This window comes from Aspergillus bombycis (assembly GCF_001792695.1).
Source record: "Aspergillus bombycis strain NRRL26010 chromosome Unknown contig00002, whole genome shotgun sequence".
In the NCBI taxonomy this organism is placed as follows: domain Eukaryota; kingdom Fungi; phylum Ascomycota; class Eurotiomycetes; order Eurotiales; family Aspergillaceae; genus Aspergillus; species Aspergillus bombycis.
The window spans coordinates 252,908-275,571 of record NW_019170004.1 but is presented as its reverse complement, the minus strand read 5'-3'; the positions used below and the strand labels follow the sequence as shown (position 1 = coordinate 275,571).

At 50.4% G+C, this 22,664-nt stretch overlaps 8 protein-coding genes across 8 annotated transcripts; 3 read left to right on the top strand and 5 right to left on the bottom strand.

Annotated features, from left to right (window-relative positions):
- Positions 1 to 1,207: 1,207 nt before the first annotated feature.
- On the bottom strand, positions 1,208 to 2,744 carry ABOM_000510 (arrestin (or S-antigen); the record flags this gene model as incomplete). Its single annotated transcript, XM_022527640.1, has 2 exons — positions 1,208 to 2,397; positions 2,561 to 2,744. 2 exons carry the CDS (start codon positions 2,742 to 2,744, stop codon positions 1,208 to 1,210), a joined length of 1,374 nt encoding a protein of 457 aa, XP_022394471.1.
- A 1,415-nt stretch (positions 2,745 to 4,159) lies between these two features.
- ABOM_000509 (uncharacterized protein) lies at positions 4,160 to 4,771 on the bottom strand (the record flags this gene model as incomplete). The annotated part of the gene is made up of 1 exon (XM_022527639.1): positions 4,160 to 4,771. The coding sequence occupies one exon, from the start codon at positions 4,769 to 4,771 to the stop codon at positions 4,160 to 4,162; it is 612 nt and encodes a 203-aa protein (XP_022394677.1).
- Positions 4,772 to 6,207: 1,436 nt separating this feature from the next.
- On the bottom strand, positions 6,208 to 7,680 carry ABOM_000508 (glycoside hydrolase family 71 protein; the record flags this gene model as incomplete). The annotated part of the gene is made up of 2 exons (XM_022527638.1): positions 6,208 to 7,548; positions 7,603 to 7,680. The coding sequence occupies 2 exons, from the start codon at positions 7,678 to 7,680 to the stop codon at positions 6,208 to 6,210; spliced, it is 1,419 nt and encodes a 472-aa protein (XP_022394676.1).
- Positions 7,681 to 9,462: 1,782 nt separating this feature from the next.
- On the bottom strand, positions 9,463 to 11,242 carry ABOM_000507 (glutamate decarboxylase; the record flags this gene model as incomplete). Its single annotated transcript, XM_022527637.1, has 5 exons — positions 9,463 to 9,571; positions 9,619 to 10,157; positions 10,220 to 10,780; positions 10,913 to 10,940; positions 10,995 to 11,242. Coding segments are annotated over 5 exons (1,485 nt in total), but the record flags the coding sequence as incomplete, so codon positions are not given.
- A 1,418-nt stretch (positions 11,243 to 12,660) lies between these two features.
- ABOM_000506 (uncharacterized protein) lies at positions 12,661 to 13,081 on the bottom strand (the record flags this gene model as incomplete). Its single annotated transcript, XM_022527636.1, has 4 exons — positions 12,661 to 12,754; positions 12,801 to 12,887; positions 12,945 to 13,015; positions 13,067 to 13,081. 4 exons carry the CDS (start codon positions 13,079 to 13,081, stop codon positions 12,661 to 12,663), a joined length of 267 nt encoding a protein of 88 aa, XP_022394672.1.
- Positions 13,082 to 14,912: 1,831 nt separating this feature from the next.
- ABOM_000505 (uncharacterized protein) lies at positions 14,913 to 16,262 on the top strand (the record flags this gene model as incomplete). Its single annotated transcript, XM_022527635.1, has 3 exons — positions 14,913 to 15,264; positions 15,324 to 15,454; positions 15,507 to 16,262. 3 exons carry the CDS (start codon positions 14,913 to 14,915, stop codon positions 16,260 to 16,262), a joined length of 1,239 nt encoding a protein of 412 aa, XP_022394675.1.
- Positions 16,263 to 17,089: 827 nt separating this feature from the next.
- ABOM_000504 (wax synthase family protein) lies at positions 17,090 to 18,417 on the top strand (the record flags this gene model as incomplete). Its single annotated transcript, XM_022527634.1, has 2 exons — positions 17,090 to 17,898; positions 17,970 to 18,417. 2 exons carry the CDS (start codon positions 17,090 to 17,092, stop codon positions 18,415 to 18,417), a joined length of 1,257 nt encoding a protein of 418 aa, XP_022394674.1.
- Positions 18,418 to 21,244: 2,827 nt separating this feature from the next.
- ABOM_000503 (uncharacterized protein) lies at positions 21,245 to 21,895 on the top strand (the record flags this gene model as incomplete). Its single annotated transcript, XM_022527633.1, has 1 exon — positions 21,245 to 21,895. The coding sequence occupies one exon, from the start codon at positions 21,245 to 21,247 to the stop codon at positions 21,893 to 21,895; it is 651 nt and encodes a 216-aa protein (XP_022394670.1).
- Between the last annotated feature and the right edge of the window lie 769 nt (positions 21,896 to 22,664).

Sequence of the window (22,664 nt, the reverse complement as noted above, 5' to 3'; positions counted from 1 at the left end):
CTCGCGGCTGGCTTGTCGACCACAATCAATGGGGAGAGGGGATCGGAACAACCAAGTCAAGGTATCAGATGGGATGGAGAGTCCAGCGAAAGAGAATCCAAAAAAAAAAAAAGAAAAGGGGAGAAAAGCAGTTGGCGACCAACAAAGAGATCGTAAGACGACTGATACGGTACAGGCGATGCCAAGAATATCACCCACGTGGGTCTTCAAATCCGGGGAGGAAGCCGGTCAGATGATCCTGGGTAGGTTGTCAGGATATAGAAGTGGAGTATTGACGACGAGGTACTTCTCCAAGATATCCCGCCCGGGCTCTCATCCTACTGCACAATTGAGTGGACCTGAAGAAAGATGAGTATTCAAAGGAATCTAAGAGCGGAGAGAGAGAGTGTGTGTGTGAGGGAGAGAGAGAGAAAGGGAGAGATATATCTTGTCAGCACTGGTCAGGACGAGACCAGACAAGGCCAGACAAGACAACGGCATGTCACGAGCCTGGACACCAGCCGTGGTCGGGGAAAAACTGTCGGAGCGGGAGGCGGGGGGTTTTCGTCCAATCCCAGCTCGTGGTTGGCCGGGACCCAATCACTGACAATTGCACCCCTGCCATTGCGTAGACGTCCACAACCTGCGACGGGCCATAAAGGTCCTTACGAGCACTACTAGTCGTACTTAGGTATGCCCCGGCGCTCAGATCAAAGAGACTCGAACACGACACCATCCAAATATACTTTGCCAACTCGAGATCATGCGCCCTCACCAGGGGTTGGCAGTCTCTCACATGCAATCCCAGACGTCATTTGCTCCTATTTGCCTTGTGGAAACTCGTGTAATTCACCTGAAAATAAAAAGAAAAAGTACACAGAAAGCCATGTCCAACGCCATGCAAAAGCGGTGTAAAGCTCATCCACGTCACGGGGAAACAGGACAAAGCAATCGCCGCCGAAATCATCGCTCGAATAATGTCACTCGCTCAGATTCTGAATGCAGATGCGCTCTTTCCTTGTCTTTCCTCCATTCTTTTCCTCGGCTTTTCTCCTTGATGATCTATACATGCTTGGGCCTCCATGTGGCGAATAAGATCGCGTACAAACCTGCATATATTCACAGAGTCACGTTCGTCCTGAAGAAGAACTCCGTAAGATATTTACTACCGTTCCATCCGAGCACGAGAGAGTGGGGATACCTTGGATCACTGGTGGCATATCGTGGGCTAATTTTCGCCTTGTCTCATCGCGATTTCGGTCGTACGCAGCTCGCTATAGAGCGGAGGCTGCGTGAGAGGCTGCGATCTCGGCAATGAAGTGACCTGGATTGGCAGGCGGAGAGATATGGATGGAGTCAACAGACTGGCGTTCGGTGTGTGGTAACATATGCTCAGATCCAACGCATATGTCCGTGCGATCAGACATGAGTGGAAGGTGGGCACAAATGCTTTCGTCCGCGGCAGTGTGATGGGGACAATCACCGCAGCTGTGTAGTACGTGCCTCTATCTTCTGTAGCTGAGGTCGTAGGGAATGGTTCGGTCCGACTCAAGTCCACCAACGCGCTCTTCCCCGGCATTCGGACACCGCCATGCTTCGTCCATTTGGTTGATGAAACGCATAGTGACGATAGCGAAACGGATGTGGTGTAGTGGTGCCTTCCGAGGGAGTCGACGTAAGACGGGCTTGGAAAGTTGGCCCACGGCGTGATCGCGTAAAACGTGGAAACGCTGAGCTTACTGCTCAAGGACCCTAACTTGGGGGGCGGCTCATCTCCGGCCGGGTTAAATCGCAGATAAACCGTAGCCACCGTAGTACAGACATTCGATGGGGATTGAGAACCCGGTGGACACAGTTGAAGGGGACTTGGCTGGGACGCGATAACCACAAGTGAACCTCGCTTTGTTCTGGCGACGCCTGTTTTGATATCCTTCACATTTTGCATGCAATAATCGTTCCCGTCATTATGTACCGCCAATAGTGGCTCTTCTTCCATCGCCGGAATGATTCGCACTTTTTTCGCGACTGCCCTCAATGTTTCCTTCGCCGTTCTGTCGCGCAGACATCTTCTCGTCAGGGAAGTTCGGATCCGATAAGAGATGCGGCACAGTTCAGACGACATATCATCAAGCAAAGAGCGGCCATCGCTGGCAAGCATGGGATCTCCTAAACTCGGGGGTAGCAACGTGTGAGCACGCCCGACGTGGATATTGCACTTGGCGTGACCACACGTAGGAGAAGGCAGCCGCTCCGGGACCACAAAAATGAAGGGAAACCTGTATATTCGGCCCGGCAGGAACGTACGCCGGGTCGGATAATCGGCATCTCCAATGGGTTGGTGAAGCTCAAGGAAGGTATGGCAGGCCTTTGCTTGACTTGGAAGTGCTATGACTTGCGATTGTTGCGTTTCCGAAAATCCTGTAACTCCTCCATTAACGTCGTGACGATCAGAAAAAGACAACCCATCTTGTGGAGGCGGAAGAGTAAAAACGAACAAGTTGCAAGGGGGGGGGGAAACCGAAAGGAAAAAGAAGAATGAAAGAATGAAAGGCCATGTATGATGGGAGCAGTGTGGAGTTACCTTCAAATATGATAGCCAACTCATCAACGCTGGTCTCGCAGTCAACGCCGATGGAGACAGCCCCCTCAATTATATCACCGGTTGTATAGGAATTTGGGCAGTGCTCCGTCTGACCGGCGAGTTCGATGTGTACATCTGGACGTGTATTCCACCCCAAGGACTGCCATGTAGCGGTAGCGCGCATTTAGACGGATGGTACAAACCGTATTGACATCAATATGGCCGCCGAAAGAAAGTACTGGGGAGAGGCTTGGATAGGTCACAGATCAAAGGATGACGACCCAGTCGAAGATATATGGACGATCTCGTTTGCAAGGGCCACAGAGAGACGCGATCGTCGAATACATGATGCGAGATCGGCATGGACTGTCTAGACCTGCGTGTTCCCTGTGAAGGTCCAGGTAGAGGCCAATTGGTCATGCTTGTGACCGAAGATATGGCCTTCATCTGCACCCTTGGAACCAATCAGAAGCATGAATTGTCATTCTTTAATAAATATGAACAACATAGTAAGGTGCCTTGAAAGAAAAAAGTTCCTTTTAGCGAACTGCGAAGGCGTATAAGACATAATATCTCCGACGATGGTGACTGGTAGTCATACATCCCGTTTAGGAAGTTGGTGGGAGTGGGGCGAAGGACTATAAGGTATAACATTCTTTCTATCCAAGTTCCACCAAGATTCCTTTATGGCAAATTCAGCTACCCTATACTTTGAAGAGGCCCTGGAAAAACATGATCTGAATCACCCCCCATGGCGGCAGACAGTAAGCAGGGCTACGACCAACAATCTTCCAGATTGGCTTTGGCCAAACCTCGATTTAAGTACAAACGCCTGCCAGGTTTCTCCACTTAACCTGTCATCGGCGCCACTCTCATTCCCTTCCTAGGTAAGAAAGCCCCCTCCCTTGTTATCGACCCTTGGAGTTCCGCCGATTTCGGAGCTATTTGTACGTATAATATTCGTGAGTCGGGATCTTCATCCGATCCCAAGACCCCGCCTTCGCGAGAGAGCACCGAGACTTAGATGTGGTATATGGTCGAGCGTGGGGACTGGTTCCCTGTAGTGGATATCTGGGGAAGGTGAGTAATCAGTGCTGAAAGCCGTTCTTCAAGACACATATTGTCTTTTCCCTTTCCTGTTCAGTACAGCTTTTTTGTTGATTCTCTACAATGATACGGAGCAGAAAAGCCGGCTACAAAGCTTAGTCCAGTTCTTTTGAAACAGATATTTGGGCCCATAGTATATATTCTAAGGTTGTAGTCCAGCTTCAACACCAAGATAACTATACATGAACCGCAACCAGAGAAATCTGCTTAGATATGTACATAGGAAGGAAAGTCAATGTGATACATTTATCTTCGTGAAATCGTAATGTGTAATCACAGTTGAAGCATAACCGAACTCGGTTATCTCCAGCGTCTAGTTGATAGACATGCAAGCGCTCGAACTTGGGCAAATGGTAGAAGAAGGACGTCTATGGTCGCAAGGATGGCTTGTCATCGCTGTTGTAAATGCAGAGGTAGTGTTGCAGGCATTAGAATGAGGAGGTCGTAAGATTGACGAATCTTTGCGAGATACAACAAGGCCGCCAGAGAACGTCAGCTAGCCATGGTCTGCACAGGTTGGCTGGATGACGACCACAACAGTCGGGTAAGGGTAAATCTGGTAGTAGGTTTGCGACGTTTCGTTGTGACTGATGGAGTTTTGTAGAAGGCATTGGGTGGTCGCGCCGACAAGTCACAGCTGCTATCATTCTTGGAGCTCACGCGCATCAGTTGCGGCGCCGCGGCATTCCCATTGTCGGTCTCGTGGGCTTGACTGGCGGCACGACGCTTGACCATGGCCTTGACAGCCTTGGTGATCTGCTCCCGAATCATAGGGCTAGGAGGGGCCTCAAAGTCCTCTTCAAAGATTTCGTCCTCGTCGCTTTCTTCTAACCTGAATGATGCCATGGCCTTCCGCGCATCCTCTTGGGCAGCTTCTATTGAGCGGCGAAGCAGTCGTTGATGGCCTAAACAACGACGCAAGTCGGGGTTCTTGGCTGCCGCTTCTCGTTCAAGCTTGTCACGCGATAACACGGCCATGCGACAGGGGAGGGGCGAGGCAGATCGACGAGCGATAGGAGGAATGCGAGCGTTTGTGCTTGTGCGAGAGACCTGGCGCACAAAGAAGGCCGAGGGTTTGGCGAGGGTTTCGAGAGACCCAGACATACTGACTCTTGGGTATGCGCAGCAGTAGATACGAAGTTACCTCTACTTAGTCTATGAGAATAACGAAGGATGACAATTCCGCTTTCCCCTGAGGGCCAGGGGTACATCCAGGGGATTTATAGAAGTTATGCATGGGTGCAAGATGTCAAAAGCCAAGGAATAAAGTTTGATATCATCCTTAGACTTTCTTATCTTCCCTCTATGGCATGACTGGAGCGTTCCAGCCCATTGCCACCAATTACGATCGGCTCTGAACGATAGCCAAGTCAGAGTAGGGCTGGATTTTAGCCACGAAACCTAATTCGAGCTTTCTCAGCTGCATGGGTTTCCCCAGATTGGCCTGGGTTTGCAGGCCACCGGAGTTGGCCGCCAGTGTGGCGAACGGAACGCTGGTTGTGGTGTCATAGACTTGGCTTCACCACCCACTCACTGCCTGCCATTCGACTGCCACCCCTCATAATCTGTGGATAGCCTTTACCTCATGCAGATCTTGCATACCCCGTGTGAGTTGCGCAGCTTCCTGATGAGGCAGTAGCCAGCATCGGGGAATCCCCAGCAGGGGCTTTTCTGACATTGGCATTACCCAGTGCCTTCTTCGTTTCTCCACGGCCTCTCTGTAAACGGTCTTTCGCTATCACCTACTATTTGTGCTCGATAGCTTCGCCTTTTCTTGAACAGCTGCCACAGAAAGTTTATTTGGCACTGACAGAAAGCATTGTCTGGAGGTTTTATCACCGTTGCTTTCGCCAATAGCCCCACCGTGCCAGTCACTTCCTTTTCAGCGAAAATGTCTGACAACCCATGTAAGAGTCGAAGTAATATCTATCTCGTGTTGAAGTCGCAAGAACACTCGATTGTGAACGTGTAGCCCATATGCATCGCTGTAAACATGGACCATAGCGCGTCGACCATTGCTCAAATAACACCCCAATACGCAACATGTCTAACCCAATGAAAACAATGTGATGGGATACTACAGTGCCATTCCTCAATGGAGGAGACTGAATTCTGGACTGTTAAACGACCGTGCGCCCCTTCGGGGTCTGAAAGATCGATCAAAGTATGGATCAGTGGAGCCGGTGGAGGCATTCCCTTCTGAATGAAGACTGGTCCAATGGTCCACTATGGCAACCCGTTCTCCAATGATTGATGAACGTTCGTCGCTTACCTGGGGCCTCCCAGCCAAGTGGATAGACCGTTCGACGGCCCGCACACTGGGTCGTTTCTTCCTACTGATTATAGTCTAGACTGCAGAATACGTCCAAGGGAGATTGGCCGGGGTGATTCCAGTGAAAATTAAAGATTATCCATTATGTTTATCTTTGGTCTAGACCAGACGTTGGGTATCCCAGTACTTTTTCTCCCCCAAACCCCATTCCTAGAGCGCCGTCGCCGACCTCATGAATCTCATGCCTCACTCCACGTCGTCGCCGGCATTATAACAGAACAAAGAAAAGAGACCACGCCACCGCCGCAGGGGCAAGCCCCGATAGGAGTAGTCGATTCGACGAGGATTCGTGCTTGGACGACCCCGACGGCGAAGAAGGTTTAGGAGCCCTCGAGGTGGCATTTCCTACCCAGGCGTTCCAGTTGGTCATATTTTTGACACAGTCCGACGTGATAGGATGGCCGTCAATCTCGGCTAATAGCTCATTATCGCGGGTCAGGGTCACGACCACAGCCCCGGTCTGGTTATTGATGGGGATGCTGCCGTGGTAAATGCCCTTCCCTCCGTCCGGGGTATTGGTCCAGCTGGCCGCTCGACTTTTCCCGTCAATTGTGACCGAGATGTCAGCAGCGGACTCCAGCAGGGCGGAAAAGAAAACCTTATCCTGCAGGACCTCCTGCGGTTCCAGCGTCTGTTGCGCTTGGGACTCTGTGTTTCCCGTCGTCTTACCCGAGGAACACGAAGACGCGGGGTTGACTCGGTACCAACTGACGAGGCCCTCGTCGTCGATCTCAGCATCCTTTCCTCCATTCTTGTACAGGTCGATAATGTACGGCAGGAAGTCTCGCCACCCGTCATGGGGCATACCTTGGGCATAGTCGAAGGGCGCCTGCCCGTAGTCGAAGACCGCGAGGCCGCTCTGGTGTATCGGTCCAATGTAGTGCGACTCGCCATAGTCATTCCATGTGAGAATTTCCACGTACTCTGGTTCCAGCTCGAGCACCTGTTGCCAGCGTGTGTACCAGAGATCATCCCCCTGCCACACCCAGTTCTTGTGGAACCTAACCAGATTGGTGTAGAACCATGGCGAAACAGGCATAATATACGGCTTCCCCTTGAGGGCGTCCATATACTCTTGATCGGTATCCGTGGTCATTGGGTCCGTGCCATTTGGCCAGGCAGTCCAGCTCATCAGGCCGTCGACTTGTTCATAGGAGATGGACTTTTCCGGACGCAACCCAGACCATTCCGGAATGAAGAAGCAGTCTACTTTATCCTTGATGTTCTTCCAATCGCCAACAGCCTGGTCACCCTCGAAGGTCGAGACAAGGGGTTTGTTGTCGTCGGTTTTGAAGTAAGCCGGTAGCTTGGTGAAGTCTTTCAGGTACGTTATTACTTGGTCCTGCGGCCAGTGTCCATCCCCCGAATAGTCCAAGGACAAGAATAGCTTAAAGTCTAGTTCATCCGCAGCTGCGAATGCATCGCTCAGCATTTGATGAATGGAGAGGCTAAAACCTGTGTTGATCGCAAAAGCGTCGATGTGTGCCTGCTTGGCCGCGGAAATGTCTTGTTCCCAGTTGGCCTTGGTGTAGTTATCACTATTCCCTAGCTACAAGAAACATCAGAAAAAGTTTGAAGTTGGGAGGGAACAGCAGAGGCTTACCATAAAGTGAGCAAATACGGCCTTGGCCTGCACCTGGCAGGCAGTAGCCAACACGACTACTAAAAAGAAAAGCTGCATTTTCCCGTATCTCCTGGATACAAAATGATGTCAGGAAAGCAGACGCCCGGATCGGAACTCAATGGAGGCATAAACGCAATCCGACAAGCCCGCTACTACGGTCATCTTTATAATGCCCTCTAACAGTTAACTATCGTTCTCGGGATATGATCTGTCTCCGATATATCACAAACTAATCAAGAAGCATCAATAGCGTTCGGGTGGATAGCTGTATACGACCATCAAAGTCTGATATTTATGAGTATTGCCAGCGTGAGTTGTATAACGGAGCGGTCAAGAGCCAATATCCCACATGGTCTATTGTATATCAGCTGTAGTGTCGGAGACTATCCGAGCCAAATCCCCTAGAGGAAATTTTCTGGGGTCGTTGACGCAGGCGTTTGCGCAGCCGCTTGGTGATCGTCGTCAAAATGGGAGTTCATGTACTCTGTAGAATACGCTACGAAGATCCGGAGCGTGGCAGCCGGCGGAGCACGGATGCTATTATTGACGACCAAGGTTTATGTTTACTGTTCTAGGAAGTAAACTATTGCTGTTCGGCTGGCGTCATACGAGACGGACCTGATACATCATATAATGGTGTCTTTTCGGGTTGACCGAATAGGGAACAGCAGTTGCAACTATTATACCGTGCATTGTTATCTAGCCGACAATCCCCCAGACCGATACCCACCAATTTCCGCATAGGATGCCTCCGATGGTTCGTGGGCTCAGCGAAGATTCTCTTGCATTCTGAGAAAAAGCAACCATGCTCTCACGGGTGGCCCGTGACCTAACGTCGTAGAATGCCTTCAAACATAGGATTTGATGATGAACAAGAGACGGCCATGTCCGTATAACCCAATTCTACTTGCAATTATAAATCCACTGTGTCGATGACTGGGCATAAAACGGGGGTTAAATTTTCTCGGCAACGCGCCACCACCAGTGCACATCGACAACCATCGTTTTGGGATAGTCAGAGTGAATTGGCCACGGCCAATGCACCACCACCAATATACCTTTCTAGGCATCAAGAAAAGCCTGGGCATATGGCTTACCGACATTTGATGGGGGGGTTCTCTGACCGTAGACTGCCATGCGCTGCCGGCCGTCAATTGAGTTCTCCAAACAGGTTAAAGTTCACGCAATATGCAGCCGGTAGACTTTGGCTCTTGACGTGGACAGGCACGAGTCCATTGATTGGACCAATGCATACTGGACATGCGAACGCCGGTCTCGACATATGTACTGGTCACATTTGGTTGGGAAATTTGTCACCTTGGCTCCACTGAAGGTGCGGGTTTGGGTTAGGCGATCAAAAGGAGCAGAGCATGACTTATGTGGATAGATACCACGAAAGGGACATTGCTTCCCTTATTCCTAGGCCAGCCATTCACTAATGAACGACGAGGTGGCATGATCTCGTGGTTCTGGCATGATGCCCAAAGCCCTAGGATTCATATGCGCACTAGAACATGAAGTTCGAAGATGACCGTATCTCTTGTCGCAAATCACATCGCACTCGCATTACCTGTCAGTCACAGCCCTTGTGTTTCATTCCCACTTGACCAACTGTCATGCTGTTGCTTTGGATGTCGCTTCCTACTTCTTCCCTGCTGGTTCTAGGGGCGGGTGTAATACTACTGTCTCTGGCATTTACAGTGCATCAACTGTTCTCGAGGTATTAACGTTTGTATTGGCTAATCTGGCTAATCTGATATGTAATTACGAGAAAATGACAGCAGCGAAGGTTTTCTGACAGAGACATTTTTGGACAGAGCCCAACGTCCGGACGGAAACTCAACATACACTGTGCGTCTTGCCAGTCTTACCCTGCAACGAGTGCTTTTCGTGCTTGTAATGTGCATGCTGCTGCGGTAGTTTCCTGTCGCTGTGCGCCTTAAGATGCCTGTTCTTGTTAGCCGGTACTCCGTATTGGCCGGGTCGACAACATACAGTGTGTACTTCTGGATCATCTCGGCATCCATCTCTTGCAATGACTTCAACGCGGCCTTGATGTCCTCAATCAGTATATTACACCGATGCATGGTAAAGTCCTCTCGCAGGACCACACGCATCATCTTCAACTGGTTGCTATGCGGAGCCATTGTATATGCCGGAATGACCCATCCGCGTTGGCGAAGAACATGCGCCAACGCAAATTCATCATACAGTCGGTCGTCGTCGGGCTTCATTCTGAACGCCACGAGGGGTAGGCCGCGACCGTGGCCATCGCTCATGATCAAGAATCCGAGCTTCTTGACCTCGTCTGCGAAGTAATCCGATATCTTCGTCAGGTTTTGCATGATCGACCGATATCCATGCTTGCCTAGTCGGATCAGTTGGTAGTATTGGCCGATAACATGGGAGGCACCCTTGGAAAAGTTCAACGTAAAGGTGGCCTGGTTGGAGCCGAGATAGTTCACGTTGAAGATGAGCTCTTCGGGTAGATATTCAGGAGAGCGCCAGAAGACCCAACCGACGCCGGGGTAGACCTGGTCAGCCAGTCAGTTAGCATAGAGCTAAGCATAGCGCGTAGGATCATGCCAAAACCTACCAATCCATATTTGTGTCCAGAGACATTAATCGACACGACTTTCTCCAGTCGGAAATCCCACTCCAGCTCTGGTCTGACAAACGGCGCCACAAAGCCGCCACTCGCTGCGTCGACGTGAATCGGGCAGTCGATCTTCTTCGCTTTGAGCAAGTCATTGATCGCCTTGACGTCTTCGTACTGTCCCGTGTAGGTCGTGCCCATGATGGCACAGATACCGATTGTATTCTCGTCCACCATGTCCACTGCGGCCTTCGGATCTATCACGTATCGCGTATCGGTGCAATAGACGTACTTCTCCTCGACGTCAAAGTATCTCGCTGCCTTTTCCCAACACACCTGCACCGCACTGTTCATGACGATATTCGGACGCGTCCAGTCTTTCCCCTCGGCCTTGCGCCGGTTCTGCCAGCGTTTCTTCATGGCCAGGGTCGCCAGCATAATGGCTTCCGATGATCCGATCGTGGACGTCCCGAGGCAATCCTGGTCCCCATTCTCTGCGGTGACGGGCGCGTTCAGTAAATTCGCGATCATATTAATGCAGCGGTTCTGGATGTGCGCAGTCTGCGGGTATCTTCGAAATCGATGAAGTTCTTGCTCATCGCCTCGGTCATGAGGGTTTGCGCTTCATCTTCCTGTTCCGATTTTAGCATACATCAGGGTCAGTCGCACGCAAAACCAACAAAAAGCACCTACCATATAAGTGGTGACGAAACTCGCCAGACTAGAATGCCATCAGATCAAGATCCAAGCATGAGAAGGAAAAAGAAAAGCGCACTTGAGCAGAGGGTTTCCATCCAAGCTCAATTCATCCTTGATCAAGCGGAGAGCAACATCGGCGGGCATCTCCCGCTCGGACATGACATGCTCCGGCAGCTCCTCGGTGGCATAATGAGTTCCATACACATACGGATCCGCCGCGCCTTCGCCTTGGTCTTGCTCCTGCTGAGGCTTGTGGGCCTGCTTGCCCCTTTTCACTCTGGATAGGTGGACCATGGTGGTGATCGTCAGTGCCGCTGACGGGATCTATGCAAGGGATGAGATGATCGGCCCGGTCGGACTATATGGATGATTTTTTTGGTCTGGGGGGGAGTCAACAATCTGGGGACCAACAAAAGCTTGAGTCTATCGAGTTTGAACCCCCCTTCCTTCCGTTGTTCTTTTGGGCTGTACGAGATCGTCGAGTTTACGTACACGATGACCTCACCACTTGTCACGGTTACCTCCCCACATTGATCGATGCTACGCTGCGGGACTTCTTTGCCTACAGCAGAAGGAGTAGATAGTAGAACCTAAACTGGCTAGTGGGGCTTCTTCTGGTGAAACTCGCATGTTTTTTTTTGACGTAGGTGGAGAGCGGATGTCTCGTCTGGTGGTGGTATAGAGCCGATAGCCTGCGTCTGAGCAAGGGTTTTCCAAAGATTTGCATTACATTCTATCGTTTTAGACCCTGTTCTAGACCATGAACATGCTATCGGCACTGGATGGCTTTCTTAACTTTTGATTTTCCTTTTCTCTCTGCGGATGAAAAGTTACTAGAGGATGAAGCCCCAGTAGCGTCGACGAAGGACATATATTGCACTTGCGACCTCTACTCCGTTACAGTGGAATAGCACACATAGCGACTGGCACCAAATCCCGTCAAGCAGCTTCAACGATGGATAGCCTATCCTTTCTGGCAAGAGACATATGATGTCACCTAATTTACACAAATACACGGGTTTACCACTGAACCAAAGCTCCCCAGTCGTTGCTACCATCCAAGAGAATTCTATACTTCGTTATGTCTTCTGCTCAAACAGCTTAAATATGCGCCTTTGCGCATACTCGGTTGGAGAGATGAACCATGGAGATAAAGCGAAAAGACTGCGATGACGGCCCCGAACGACACTAAAGCGACCAGGAAGACGTTCTCTTTCTCGCCCGCCTAGTCATCTATATCTCAAGAGGTATCGTTGTCGACGTCACATACACGAATGAAGAAATACAAGGATTTCTATGCTAAGAGAGCTGGCATATACGTTGGTGTCTACCCCCACATCTGTTGGATGCACTCTACTGAGAAGGGCTATCTGGAACCCATCATGTAATTCTCTCTTAGCAACGGTAGGGTAATGCTAAGAAGGGAGGAATAGAAAGAGGTTGAGTCCCTCATACTGCCATCTCTTCAAAAGATTGGCACACCCTGAGAATATTCTAGTCGCACCAATCCAAGGAGCCTTTTCCTTTTCTGCTTGGAGATGTAGAAGTATGCAGTTGATATGGCATATAGCACATCATTCATCGCAATGTGTGTACAAGTGTTTCTCATTCCCATGCATTCCTACGGGCCTATTACCGTACGTGGAAAACACAGACTTATAGAGTACCCAATAAATAACCAAACCATACGCCCAAAACCAAGCCCCAAATCCCATGTGCAGAAGTCCAAAAGCTCCCAAAGCTTAGTCCTCGAAGTCTATGATTTCAACATTCAAGCCAGGAGGAACATTCACGCTCCTCAGATCCTCAACATTGGCATCGTCCGAGGCCTCCACCCTACTACAGTTAGTTCTGCGCCTAGTCTGGATCACGAGGCACATACGACATGAAGTGAATCGGAGGGTAAGTGGAAGTGGAATCGAACTGATTGGGGAATTGAAGGTTCTTGTCGTGATAAATCTGCTGCAGACTGCTCATGGATATCAGCCTGTATGAATGAATGGAGTAAAGCCTCTGGCATCCGCACCGATTAGTCAACTTTTCCCCATCTCCATAGTAGTCGTGGGCTAGCTCGTTGTCGTAACGGATGTCGAATGTCTAGGGACCTGATTAATAACGCGATAGTATCGACCAACAATTGCCTCTTACAAGATTCTTGACCATCTTGCCTTGGGGTTATGAAATGTCTTTCTTGAAGCAAATTGCAGTGTGTTGTTGTGTTATGCTACTCTTTGCTCAAGCCACCCCAGCGGACTGTCAGACTTTATATCTTTCGTCATGGGCGGCCGATCGATCTAGATCCCGACAGGATAATAGCTTTCTCGATAAGCGTTAGCTTTGCTCCAAGTCGAAGCTTCGGTTTCCATTGTCGATTGTTCTCATTCGTGCGGTGCGGTTGGTGAGGTCATATCTGACCTCATGCTCGAGGGGAACCGTGGATCACATACCGAGTGGCAGTCATTCCTTGTCAATTCGCGATATCAATAAAAGCATGTTTCAATTGAGACAAGGCTCCCTGAATGGCTAAGGGCCACTGCTATCTCGATTCTTCCCATTCCCGCTGGCTCCGAGATCTATATCCGGCGAGCCTTATCATCTGCCTGAAAGTAAAACAGGAGGTAGAAGGAGATTCTGGATCTGTTTACTGGTTCTAAGGAAGTAGAAGATTTTGATGGGAAAGCTTACCGGTCTAGTGATATGAAAATGCCATTTGCGGCCACATGGACGGATCATAGATCGCTCTCATAACCAACCAAGATGGATTGATCTATATAGGAGGTATATATGACATCGACTCTTGCTCTGGAGGGTTAGGTCTAACGTCATTCCGCTTTTCATTGGCCTCATCTGTCTGTTCATAATATCTAGGTACACTATCATTCTCGCCGCAAGGGACCATAGATTGGCGTCATGGGGAAAGCCCCAGTGCAATGGCTCGTGAGCTGGTAGCATGCTGTCGACTGTGTAAGAGTCCTGGCTTGAACACACGATATTCTTCCTACATTAGCTGGTTTTTAATAGAAACTGGGAGCAGTCTTAGTGCGCTTGAGCACTTCTCTCCACCATGAACAGATGATGTCAGTGTATTGTATTCAATCAACTACAATGGAGATTTTCTCCCATCCAGGCTGACTGAACCAAAGTCAACTTCCTTCGGCGGCCCCTCTTCCACGATGAATAAACACGCTTCTTCCACCCTGTCCTGCATGTTCGCGAGCTAGAGAAGCCCTCCTATTGCTAGCCAATTCACATTGGGTGGCTCTAATACATACTTCCAATGTACTCTGCACGGTGGGCTGAGCTATATGGTCGATAGGTCTGGTTTCTACAAGCCCTCTGCCTGACGATCATGACCCCAACGGCACATTGTTGCGGCAGGAAGTGTTCTTCTAGGGTTCGTTAGCTCTCTTAGTCTCCGTCTTCTCCTGCTTGAGTCGCTTCTTCTCCTTCCGGCTTATCGTGGGGAAATCTGAGTCTAATCCCTGTAAGACACGACCGAGATAAGTAATATTAAGAACTGTAGCAAAAGATTGTAACCCTGTATCTAATCTAGAATATATTTATAGACTTTATAGATTAAAATAGGGTTATTAGAGTCGATTCTGCGGGTATACTGACACAGATGAAATACAATTCAAATCTCTAGCTGGTTAAGAAATAAATCTATCTTAGTAATAAAGCGAAACCACGATAGACAATATATAGTAGTAAAAATCAAACCACTTTAGGTTATCCACCTAGTCAGCGCTAGAATATAATAGATACAACAGCCGAGGGTTATGTAGATACAGATATTGATCTCTATCTGGGTTAGTATTATTTTGATACGCCAGGGCCAAGTGAGTACAGAGAGGAGCCAAAAGGTAATATAATATGATATGAGCACTCGTATATTCTACCAAGTCTATTCCTTGACGGGTGTGCACTCATGATGAGTCATTTCGACTGCACTCCCCCCAAAATGGACGCCGCCTGAAATTCCTGCGACCTTAAAATGGCTCTGAGTGAGCGCGGGGGAACCTCGACCAGACTTGCACTTCCCTCGGACGCTCAAAGACAAACATCAATGGCGACCGACTCTCATGCCATCGTCTTCGGGGCAGCTGGACTGCTCGGATGGGCGACCTTGAACCAGCTGCTTTCGTCCCGCCGCTTCTCTCGGGTCACCGCCGTCCTCAATCGGCCCGTCTCGGAGGCTGATCTCTATCTGCCTTCAGGACCGAACCGGCCTTCTTTTGGGCTAGTTTCGGGGATCAATTTGCTACAGGCCACCGGCGATGATCTAGCGACGCAACTGAAAGAAAAGGTCCCGGACGCCGAAGGGATCACCCACGTCTTTTATTTCGGTAGCGTATCGATCGGAAGCAGGGGGTTCTACACGAAAGAGTATACTAATCTAGATCAGTCTTCGCGCCGTTCGACGATGACCATATCCAAGAGTGTAACCAAAACTGCGGGATCATGCAGCGACTCGCCGACGCGTTGAACATCGTCGCCCCGAGGCTCCGATCGTTTGTGTATCCCGGCGGATCCAGAGTAAGCTAAGCATTTGGTTCCATCGCGGCGAGTGGCGATTAAACAGGAGCAGGGCTACGGGATTTACACTCCTGGTGGTGTCTTCCAGCCACCACTCGAAGAATCCATGGCCGACAGCTTACCAGAAGACTACGCCAAAACAGTCGCATATCCATGGTTCCGAAAGATCTTAACCGAAGCCAGCAAAGAGCGCAATTGGACCTGGACTGAGGTCTGCCCGGATGCAGTGGTTGGGTTTTCTCCCAACGGCTCTGCGTACTCTCTTGCCCTGCACTGGGCGCAATACCTTTCTTTATATGCATATAATCATAGAGGCTCCACCGACGAACAGATAGAGGTCCCGTTCCCCGGAAGCGAAGCGGGTTATCGGTCGCTGTACACGCCTGTGTCGGGGGAAATCCTCGGTCGCATTGCAATCCATGCAGCGCTGCATCCCGAGTCATGCGGTGGGAAGATAATCAACATGGTGGACAACGACATGCCCGTCAGCGCTAGCGACCTATGGCCGGTCATCGCAGCCTGGTTCGGGCTCAAAGGGGTTGGACCCGCGGACGACGACGCGCTGAAACCAAGTGAATATATCGACAAATACCGCCATCTGTTTGCTCAGAATGGGATTCCAAAAGGCCTGACCTGCGGCGTTGGCATTGGGAATAAGCAATTGGATTCGGTTGGATGGTGGCTTACTTTTGACCGACAGTTCAGTCCCAAGAGGTTGAGATCGGTGGGATTTACGGAGCAGCGGGATCCGGCTGAAGGCTGGTTGGAAGCATTCGAGAGATTCAGAGAGGCGGGGATTATTTTCTGAACTTCTGTGTCTAGTACTGCTGTCATATGTACAGCTGTTCGCCAATTTTGTCCGGCGTATCATCATGGAGATCCATGATCCCACCTCGCCTCGATGATGATAGGAAAGTTTGGCATCTTGAGCTGCTGAGCTCCTCGTCGGGGGCTTGACTTGGTGTTGGATAATAAGATTCCTAGACAAATCTGCTCTCGGACTCACAAAGGATACCAATTGTAGCCCCACAGATGCCCAACCCCCTGATAATTGGGCTAGTCCAGCTGCTAGTGGAATACCTTTATTTCTAGAAGACGCGAAAGCACACGTGGGTTGAGCCAGCCGCTTACCGGTTACGTGACTAGTGATCAGACGATAAATCTAGCCACGGATAAGCATTTCTCCCTTGAGTTTTCCGTACTTTCTCTGCCATATCTGGGGCATAGAGCCCAGACTCCGTTCGGTGGCTCAGGAGAACATGACAAAGCATCCCAGCGGAGGCTATACGGGATGGCCCACATACCAGAAGCGGTAAGGAGATCGGCACGATCCCATGTCAGCCAACCAAGACGGTCCAAGAGCACTAGTAAATGGAGCTATTCGAGGCTCCCAGCACTAGCAATCTGACTCGTATCGTCAAAACAACCAATCAGGGCCGTCAGAAGTGACAATATCATTGCCTCTTTTTTTTCCCGCAAAGAGACGCGCTGATCACCAACCAAATCGTAGACCCTAATGCAATCTGAAAAATTAGTCTCCCAACCTAACTCAGCTCAATCGCCGTGAAAGCCGGCTCGATTTCCGTACCTCCCCCCCCCCCCCCCTTCCCAAACCCTCTGTCACTTTCCCCAACCATGGACCCTGCTGCCTTTGAGTCCTGGCGTGTCCCACTCGCGCAATGGGGCCTCGTCCAGCTGGTGACGGGGTTGACCGTGGCTCTTACGCCGTCCCAATCGGTTGCCCGGTCCCCGGCCGCGGCGATCGTAATAGCTCTAGCATACTCGTTCCAGTCGCGCGTTGCGGAATCATTCGGGGACACTAGAGTGGGAGGGCCACTGGCGGCCATGTGTTGGGTGAACGTGCTGAACGCGATTGATATGCTGGTGTTGACTCGGGTGTCCTACGAGGCGCAGGCTGAGTGGGAGGAGGCCAAGAGGTCTGGCGGTAGAGCTCTGAATTCCGGTTCCCTCACGTCAACCCTCTTCCGTCGACTTCTCTGGTCGCAAAACACAGCGTTCAACTATCGCCGCATCAACACGCCGTGGCAGATTTCAAGACTCACCGTATTCGACGAGACGAATCCGCAGTATGTACCGTCCCGTTTAAAGTTCGTGCTGCAGGCCAGCGTGAAGGTCTTGATCGCGTTCCTACTGGTCCATCTATGCACCATGGACCCCCAAGACCCTCGTCTGGCGGCTGCCATAGCGGAACTATCGCATAGCAAGAGGGTTCTGGCCCCTTGGGAGCACGGGACGACGGCACGAACAATCCTAGCGCAGGCGACGACGACCATCTCGTTCGGGATCGTATGCAGGGCATCCATCATAGGCATATACAGCCTTTGCGGCGTGGTGTTCGTCGGGTTAGGAATCCACGACCCCGCGGACTGGCCACCGGTGGCCCATTCACTGACAGAAGCGTGGTCCTTAACACGACTATGGGGGTAAGCCAGCCAGCCTTTCATCACTGGAAACGGAAAACTCAGCTAACAAAACCCCCCCCCCTCTCCTCCAGCACGGCGTGGCACCAAACCTTCCGCACGCTTCTCGTCTCCAACGCAGACTTCATCTCCTTCTCGGTACTGCGGATCCCCGCTAAGTCGCGGTGGGCCTGCTACCCCCGTGTGCTATTCGCCTTTACCGTGTCCGGATTCGTCCACATGGGAATGGACCTGGCGTTCGGCGTCCCCCGAGCCAAAACTGGGGCTGTGTGGTTCTTCTGTCTCCAGGCGCTTGGCGTTATGTTGGAGAGTGTCGTCTCTTCATTGTGTGGCGCGCGCATTGAGAGACTGAATCCGCTGTTTAGGCGGGTGCTGGGATACGTGTGGGTGGGCCTGTTCCTCCTATGGGCGACGCCGGTGTGGTTGAATCCCATCATGCTTTGTCTATACGAGGACGGCCAGCGGGCCATGTCGCCGGTCCCGATTATTGGTGGTCTGCCTTTAGAGCGCTACTGGTATTAGCCAGCTATGCCTGTTTTAGTTAACTAGAGACGCATTTGTTTGTTTATTAAGCAGCGAGCAGTATTAACTAACTATAGACATAGCGAGAGGTTAATGAAGCCAACTTACATGCCACATGCTAGAAACACCAGGAGAATGAATGCCAGAGTAAAGCCAGTAACCAGTTGAACCTGTAATAAAAATGAAAAGAATATATCAGATTCTCAATTAGGTTGCTTGGGTACAGAGCTATTTGCAGAATTGGACAGTATATCGTCATAAAGATCTGATATGGTGGCATCAGAGGCTGTGTGGAATCGTACTATTTGAAAATATATATATTTACATCCCAGATAGTATACCACTCACGACAATATACACATCACACAACTGCCAACAGCTCCCGAAACGTAATTCACCATGCAGCTAGCTCTGTAACTTCCCATAGCCAACGATGAAAATGCTTATATATACTGGACACAGCACATGATGTGTTGTGTTCACACACTGCATCTCTGAATACCATCAAAGAGTGATTCCATTTGGGGACAATCGCCAGATGCCAAGAGCGCCGCAGGTGAAGCCACCCGCGCGTATCGAGAATTACAAGACCAACTACAGGACTCTTCTCGACACCGGTGTAATCATGTTCCATACGGTAAAAGTTACAGATATATTACAACGAGTACATGTGGCGCATGCCGCCTTCTCGAGCCCCAGGGAACAATTTTCCGGGCCTTGAAAAGTACTATGATTTGTAATTGCGACATGGCGAAATCGGATACACCGAGTGCGAAAGTATTATTTGAGTGAGTGGGTTTTCATTTCGAAACGGAGTCCATGCAAGGGTCTATCCAACGACCCCCCGGTGACCTGTGACCTGTCGATTGAGTACATTACCCCCCTCCCCTATCTTGATGAGGCCAAGCAAGAGGTACAGCGAGCTGAATAGTCTGAGCCCCAGGTCATTCTGAGCTGTACCCGATCGTCGAGGTTTGGATTACTAGTCCGGAGGGGATTGTCCCACGGATTACATCTCCGGGCAACTTAAAAGGCCCATGGAAGTGGCGTGAAACCCTATAAATAGACATTGCTCTCCTTGCATCACATTTGGAGTCTGCTTTAGGGATGCAGCGGGACAAGCTTGGTAAGCGATGCTGGAAGATGCGTAAAACATGGCATACCTGCAGACGGATGGCTGGTGGTGATGCAACTGGGATCAAAAACACAGCCAGGCGTTTCTCGATCCTACTAGTACCGAGAAGCCGGTTGCCTTTCGTGAAGAGGATTGACCGGCACTTCTCTAGCTTGACATTTTCCATCTAACTAACGAACGAACTACCGAATCTTCTCAATGACTAAGGTGTGTGGGTGGGGGAGATGATCTACACTCAATCTACTATGTCGATAGTGCACCGGGTTTCGTTCGGCTGAAAGAAGAAAACAGGAAAAACCTTAACTGCCGACGCAGGGAAAAATCGCGCCATTAGGATGTGCGAGAGGGTACTCCGTCGAGATTACATGTCGCTCTCTATGCAGAAAAGTAACGATTTGCGCCGCGGAGGTTTGCCGACTGACCCGTAATTCTAAGTTTGGGCGCGGCCTCAACGTATCGTCCGAATAAGCAACTGATCTACACAACAAACTCACAAAAGGCTGGGGTGCTGGAACCGAAGTATAATCATTAGCGGAACCAGACTTGGAGAGAGCAAGTGCCACGGTGGAGACTACCCTGTGCATCTACCACGCATCTCGATGTGTGTTAATATAACGATCGACAGGGACCCGGTCTACTGAACCCTTTAAGCCTCTCGCCAGTGGCAGGGCCCAATGGCTCACATCATTTCCGATCTGCAAAGTGGCACTAGCCCAATCAATAACACAAATCGAACCACTTTCCAATGCCATAGCGCAGGTATAGCTCGTAGTATGGTACGCCTTTCGTGAACCACTCATCTGGAACCTCATTCCAGCTGATTGGGTCTGATCCGGCTTTGGTCAAGATGGAGATGGTCAAGCTGGCGGACCGAGATCTGCCGGCACTAACATTCAGAATAGCACGGTGTGTAAGGCCAATGTTGTTCGATAGACGAGCCCGGGCATCTTGTATGCGAAGTATACACGGTCTGTGGAACAGCTGAAGAGCTGGAATAGGAAAGTTCAACGATTCATTAGCACCTGGCCCCTCACTATGGAGTGGGAAGTCTCTCGAGATGAAAGCTGCATTGGCCGAAACTAAAGGGGCTTTACGGGGCCCTGATCTCTCGTTACCACATGTCCAGGGATAGATACTGATATCATGCTCGAGTATCTGTTGAAACAGACATATCGTAATACAAAGGTACATGACCATTGGCTGAGTCTGTTGATATATCAAATTGCAACGGGCAACCCGCTTAACTGTACGAAGTACTGTGTATTGGCGACGGGAGTGAACCGAGAACAATAAACAATACCCTTACGTACAGGACTCAAAGCCACAGAAGGCTGGCTGCACTCCGGAGTAAGATCGTCTGTCAATCATCCTATTAACGCAATCCATGTAATCAATAGCATGGGTACTATCTCCACCAACACGAGATTATTGCCATCATTCCGATTCCATCTAGGTGCTGGATCTGTGGAAAGTCCCCACCTACCTATGCCCAGAAGGCTTCAGGACTTCCATGGAGGTCTCCGGCAGAGGAAGATCACCCTGTTCAACCCTATATAAACCTGCTGCTAACCCTCCCAACTACAGCTTTTTCCTCAGCATCAATCACTCACTCACTCACTCACTCATCCATTCATTCCTCTTCAATCCTCAATCTTTCAAGTCTCTCACTTGTTTCCTTACATACCTTTCAAAATGAAGATCGCTTACGTTCTCGCTGCTCTGGCTTCCACTGCCGTTGGTGCCCCCGTCCTGGACAACCGCGGACTCCTCGATGGCCTGCTCGGCAATTTGCCCATCCTCTCCAACCTTGGTGACCTCAACGGCCTTCTCGGTGGCCTTCTGGGCAACCTTGGTAGCAACAGCAAATTGCCCCTGACTGACGCTGTCAGTGGTGCGACTGGCACCGGAGCCATCCCCTCCGGTGTTCCCACTCCCTCGACCGGCACCATTCCCGCTGGTGTCCCCAGTGCTGGTGGTAGCACTGGCAAGCTCCTCCAAGACCTTGCCCCTCAGCTGAACAACGTCCTCGTTGTGACCGGCCCCAACGTCGGAACCCTCCTTGTCCAGGTTGGCCCTCAAGTTGGCGCTGTCGTCTCTGGTCTCGGTCTCCCCGCCCTCGGCGTTCCTCTCGGCAACGTTGTTGCCTCTGCCTCCTCCCTCGGCGAGCTCATCGCGGACCTTGGACCCGAGGTCGATGGTCTCGTCACCGTCGTCGGCCAGGATGGCGGTGCTCTCCTCATCTCTCTTTCCACCCCTCTCACTGGTCTCATCACCGGCCTTGGCCTCCCTGGCGTTGCTGTCCCTGTCGGTACCGTCGTTGCTATCGTTGGTAACGGTCTGTAAATGTAAGATGAGCTTTCTCCTACTCCATCACCAGAATCCCACTAACGATACCCAGTTGACGCAATCATCAACGGCTTATGAAACGATGTTTCTCGGGCAGATGAACGATTGACACCCATATGTACAGTTTGGGGGGAGCGGAAAATTCAGATACCATTCTATGTTTTGTATTTTTGGTCAGCTAGAGAGAGGTTTTAATTGTGCGGTCTTGTGCAGGATACCGATGTGTTCTTAGACATAGACTTTAATCATATTTATGAATATATAGTGAATCCATACGTGGTTTTGATTTGAATTTGTCCATTACCTACTTCATTTTCTTGCATGAGCTGGAAGGGATATCATCCCGTTGTTGCTGGTTAGGTGTACCCCTGAATTGTAGCTTTGATGGAGACATGGTTTGTAATTGACTGGTGAGTGGGGACATCGCATTCATTCCATGGTAGGCCACACCCAAGATTACTAGTTAACATGGGATAGTTCACGGATATCGGGTTGCCGGATAGGGAATCATAGTTTATATCTGCGAGAGGCTGGACCCAGCCACTGCTGAATGGCCTGATATCGATTCCGACTCCGTTGCTGTCCCTCTTAGTACGATGAATAGATCTAGGTTCGTTAGACAATCCAATGGGTGTCCAGATAGCGCTGCAGATGCGGCAGAGATGATGCAGTGAGATTGCTAAAACTGAGCCGTGCGCTCAGCTGCTTGGATGGGTTGTCCCTGATAGTGGTGTTTGGAAAGAGGATCGATAACCAAAGGCCACAG